Here is a 4,447-nt window from a genome sequence, read left to right on the forward strand (position 1 = left end):
GCTATGATGAGCACCACCCCATAGGGGTCCTTGCGGATGAAGGCAGAGTCCAGCTGCATCGCCTGTGGGACACCTGCCACGTCAGGTCCCACTCTGCACCACCATCCCCCCCAGCTTTGCCTCCCATCCTCTCTCTCTCTTCCCTCTCACCAGAGTCCTGTCCACCTGCTCGTCCTTCATCCAGCAGGACAGGTTGTTCAGGGTCTCATGGAGCTCGTTCTTGCACAGGAGGATCTCAGATAATTCAGCTTCAAAGGGTGCCTGCAGATACCAAGGATGCAACATGTCACCTTAGCACGTCCTGCAACTCTTATCCCAACACTCCATAGTGTTTTGCCCAGGACTGCCCAGGATTTTGGGAGCCCTCTACATCCCATGCTGGATTTGAGTCCCTAAGGGTGTTGAGCACCCCCTGTGTCTGCAACACAATGTTTTTAAAATTGCTTTAATTTGTTTAAAAATAGGAAAAATTGTGCAGATCCCATTCATCTAGACAACAGGAAGAATTGGGAAGGTGTCCAAAGGGACTGGGTTGGAGAAGAGAAGACTGTGAGCTCTGTGTGGTATTAAGGCTCTGGCTGTAGAGCCAGGGGAACTGGGCTCAGAGAGTCACAGCCTGGGTGAACCCCACGGGAGGGAAGGGGGTGACATCAGGTAGGAAGTTCAGGGCAGGGAGCAGGGACAGAAATCAGGGATTAACCTGCCCAGGGAAAAGGGAAACTGAGGCTGGTGAGTGTGGGAATGGCTATCCATGTCAAGGGGCTCCCCACAGGCCCCTCTGTCTATGGCGGAGCAGGGATGGACTCTGGAGGACGGTGACTGGGACATCCTTCACCTCAATCTCCCAAATCCCGAACCCAGGGCAGAGCACAGGCAGGGCAGGAGAACCCAATGAGAGGAGGACAAAGCACCCCCAGCTGTGATGTGGGAGCTCCTCACCAAGTCCTCCCATTCCTGTCCCCTCTCACCTTGCCCAAGTCAGAGGCAGTGGCCTCCAGGATCTGCTGCTTCTTGTCATCCAGGAAGTGTCCCAGGGCCTTCAGCTGGGCCATGCGGTATTCCATGGGTCGAGTCTTCCCAGAGAGCCAGGATGCCCGCAGGTGGCTCACCAGCCCTTCAAAGGGGTTCCTGCTGTGGGGACAGAGGTGTTAGAGGGATGCCAGCCCCATTCCAGCTCCTTAGAGCTCTGCGTCACCCCAGCCCGGCATCCAACTGCCACTCCAGGGAGAGGATGGAGCACCAGGACCACTCCTGCCGCCCCTCTGTCCCTCCACACTCTCACCTCGTGGCATCATCATCCACGCTCCCGTTCCCACCATCACCCTCTGGGGCTCTCCTGGGCTCGCTCTCAGGGAGCTGTGGAAATACAGCTCCAGTCTCCATGCTCCTACGGGCGCGGTGTGGGATGGTTGCGTGGTGGTTGTCAACCACAGCTTCCCTCTTCCCAGCTAGCAGGATGGCTGCCAGCTTCCTGCCCTGCCCCTTGGCCGCCTGCCTGACCCTTGGCCACCTGACCCTTGGCCGCCTGCCCCGCCACACGTCACTGCTGGCTCCATTCCAGCTAAAACCACTTGGGATGGGAAACACGCCCCCTCAAACCTCCCAGCACCCCCCAAACCAGAGGAGGGAGGCACAAGAGACAGGCTGGGAGAGAGTTTGATGCGAAGTCTTTATTACAGGCAGAGTTACACGGAGCAAAGAGCAACAGTGAGGAGGCAGAGAGGTTCATTCCAAAGGAAAAGTCCACGTGAGGCAAGATGGAACTGATGGGAGCACTTCTCCACCAGAAAGAGGTTTGAAGGAAAGGTTTTTGGTCATTTCTGCTGTGTCCTGGAAAATGGTTCAGAGCAGAGGCCACAAGACTGCAGGAGGGAATGTCCATCCTGGCTGTCCGACACATTCCAGCAAAGCAAAGGACACGGTGAGGAAGTGGGGAGTGTGGTGAAGAGGGACAGGGGGATGGTCCCAGTTCTCCACGCTGACTCCATGGCATCCTCAGAGCAGGACATGGCAGCCTCAGAGCAGGGTGCAGGTGCCCCTGCGCTTCACCTCAAAGGTGGTTGTGAGGAGCCCCAACTTCTGCTGGGTGTAGGGGGGGTAGCGCGGGGTGTTGAGGGTCTCCAGCCCCATGTTCCGGTGCAGGCAGCCACGGTGGTGGGAGAAGGTGTCAAAGGTTAACTTCCCATGGTATCTTCCAAGGCCACTGTTCCCTGGAACACACAGGACAGGTCCGTGCTCAGGACAGGTCTCTGCTCCTGATGATGCCTTCTCCAAGCATCAAAACAAGGGAAAAAGAACCTACAGGATTTTCTGAGCAGCACAGACATGGTGGAGGAATTCCATTTTTTCAGTGTCTCCTCCAGGTATATGGATGTTCAGCCCAGTCAATCCTGCTGCAGCTCAGCTCAGTTTGGAGGCCCCAGTGTCTCCTTTTTACCCACCTCCATTTATCTACACAAGCTTTGCTGGGTTCTGCAAGTCTTGGTTTCCTTCCATGATGCTCCACCGTATCTCCCCGCAGTTGGAGCTGCTCGACCTTCTTCTGGAGCTCTAAAAACCTGGAGCCACATTGGCAACACCAGTTCTCCCACTTCCTGTGGCTGGTTTAAATGGAGGTTAAGAGCCCAGTGACTTCCCATGGAAGCTTTGGTGCCATCTCACCCCAATGACTTCAGTCCCTTCGCCGGCTCTAAAGTGGCTTTACCTGATAATTGAAGGTGGTTGGTCTGAATCATTCCCAATTAAGATAAGTTACGGAATGGGAAGTATAAAAAATTGTTCCCTGAGCCACAGGCAGGTGAGGAATTAATTGTCTGCGTGTTTCATTATGTCTGACTCAAGTGCCAGCCCCGACAGAGATGCTGAGCAAGGGCAGCACCAAATGAAGGGGACTTATCCCAGAAATATTTTGGGAAGAGATCAAGATATGGGGAAATATTCTGGGAAACAACATTCCTGTATTCCTGTATCCCTGGACTATGCTGCACCCACAGCCTAGGGATGAGCAGCCTCACTTTTCACCTGAGAAAGCAAAAATTGGTGCCTCTGGAGACCAAAAATTTCTTCTTCTCCATGGGGGATTTCCAAGATCTCTTGGATAAGATAGAGGTTCTCCAGGTTTCTCCAGAACAGTTTTGTTCCTACTATTTTGTCCTAAAAATTGGAATGAAGATACAACCTGGCTCCTGATGGACATTAAGGGATCCAGCCCAGCACCACACTGGCAGCAGGAGGAAACTCACATTCCTCACCATGGATCACACCTGGCACCCAAAGGCCAGGACTGTGGATTTTGGACCTACCAATGCCTCCGAAGGGCAGAGAGGTCAGTGTCACATGCATCAGGGTGTCGTTGCCACAGAAGCCTCCGCTGCTCGTCCGCTCCAGGACCTGGTTCACTATCTGGGAGGGAGCAGAGAAGGCAGATGAAGAGCTTGCACTTGGCCAACGTTACCCAGTTTACCCATCAGATGTTCCCAGAGTGTTTGGGCTCTGAAGACCCTTCAGACACACCTTGCTATCACAGGAGAAGGCGTAGAGGGCCAGTGGCCGCGGCCGTGCGTTGATGAAATCAATGGCTTCATCCATGTTGGCGATGACGACAATGGGCAGGATGGGCCCGAAGATCTCCTCCTGCATGGCAGGGTCCGAGGGCAGCACGTCCGCCAGCACTGTGGGAGCTGCGGAGAGAAAACCCAACAGCATCACAGAGATCAGAGCCACAGATCAACAGCCACAGAGATCAGAGATGAAACCTCCCCTCAGGACCCATTTTTAAGCACCCTGTGGGTTTTCAAGCAAGGCAGGCACCCTGGCTAGAGCCAGCACGGGCGGCTATCCTCAGCCGCGCGGTCCACAACCCACAGCATCAATGTGATGGATGGCGAATATGGCATTTATTGCAGGGAAATTTGACATTTTATAGCCTAGGGTCATTGTGTTACTCCCTTCTGCATACGTCACAGTTAGGTGCTATTGGCTAATTGCAGGAGGTTTTACTATCCTAACAGAGAGGGGGGGTCTGCTAACTTTCCGTTACATCCCGGTATCTTCCACTCCGCCAGGCCTTAACTACAACAGCACCCCTACAACTCTTTTCCCTCTAGAGCCTCCCCTCTGTTTGAAGACCCCCTGAAAATGCCCAATGTGCCCACCAAGATGTGAGTGACCCCCAAGTCTCACCAATGTAGCGCTCTGCCTCGTCCGTCTGTCCCCCGATGGCCACACGCCCGCTGCACAGCAGTGCCCGGAGGCGCTGGAACTGCTTGTCACTCACAATGCGGCCAAAATCCGGGGATTCTCGGGGGTTGGGGCCAAAAAACTCAGTGATGGCCTCACGCAGGGCAGGCATGAGCTTCTCCTGCATCTCTATGGTGCAGAGCAGGTAGTCGGGTGCGATGCAGGTCTGCCCCGCGTTGAAGAAGCGGCCCCAGGCCACGCGCCGCGC

The 4,447-nt window shown here is 54.8% G+C and overlaps 2 protein-coding genes across 2 annotated transcripts in view; both read right to left on the minus strand.

Annotated features, from left to right (window-relative positions):
* The window catches only part of LOC107205327 (aldehyde dehydrogenase family 3 member B1-like), a 4,744-nt gene extending 3,262 nt beyond the window's left edge, over positions 1 to 1,482 (minus strand). Inside the window, exons 1-4 of the mRNA XM_015629643.2 lie at positions 1,283 to 1,482; positions 969 to 1,131; positions 151 to 261; positions 3 to 62 (exon numbers count right to left, since the gene is read on the minus strand). Of these exons, the coding sequence (XP_015485129.1) occupies positions 3 to 62; positions 151 to 261; positions 969 to 1,131; positions 1,283 to 1,383 (435 nt within the window). The 5' untranslated portion in view covers positions 1,384 to 1,482. The remainder of the gene's footprint in view (positions 1 to 2; positions 63 to 150; positions 262 to 968; positions 1,132 to 1,282) is intronic.
* Positions 1,483 to 1,650: 168 nt separating this feature from the next.
* Positions 1,651 to 4,447, minus strand: part of LOC107205328 (aldehyde dehydrogenase family 3 member B1-like) — an 8,319-nt gene continuing 5,522 nt past the window's right edge. The window contains exons 5-8 of the mRNA XM_019006845.2: positions 4,183 to 4,447; positions 3,514 to 3,680; positions 3,303 to 3,402; positions 1,651 to 2,210 (exon numbers count right to left, since the gene is read on the minus strand). Coding sequence (XP_018862390.1) covers positions 2,017 to 2,210; positions 3,303 to 3,402; positions 3,514 to 3,680; positions 4,183 to 4,447 — 726 coding nt within the window. The 3' untranslated portion in view covers positions 1,651 to 2,016. The remainder of the gene's footprint in view (positions 2,211 to 3,302; positions 3,403 to 3,513; positions 3,681 to 4,182) is intronic.

The sequence above is a fragment of the Parus major genome, chromosome 5, assembly GCF_001522545.3.
Source record: "Parus major isolate Abel chromosome 5, Parus_major1.1, whole genome shotgun sequence".
Lineage (NCBI taxonomy): Eukaryota > Metazoa > Chordata > Aves > Passeriformes > Paridae > Parus > Parus major.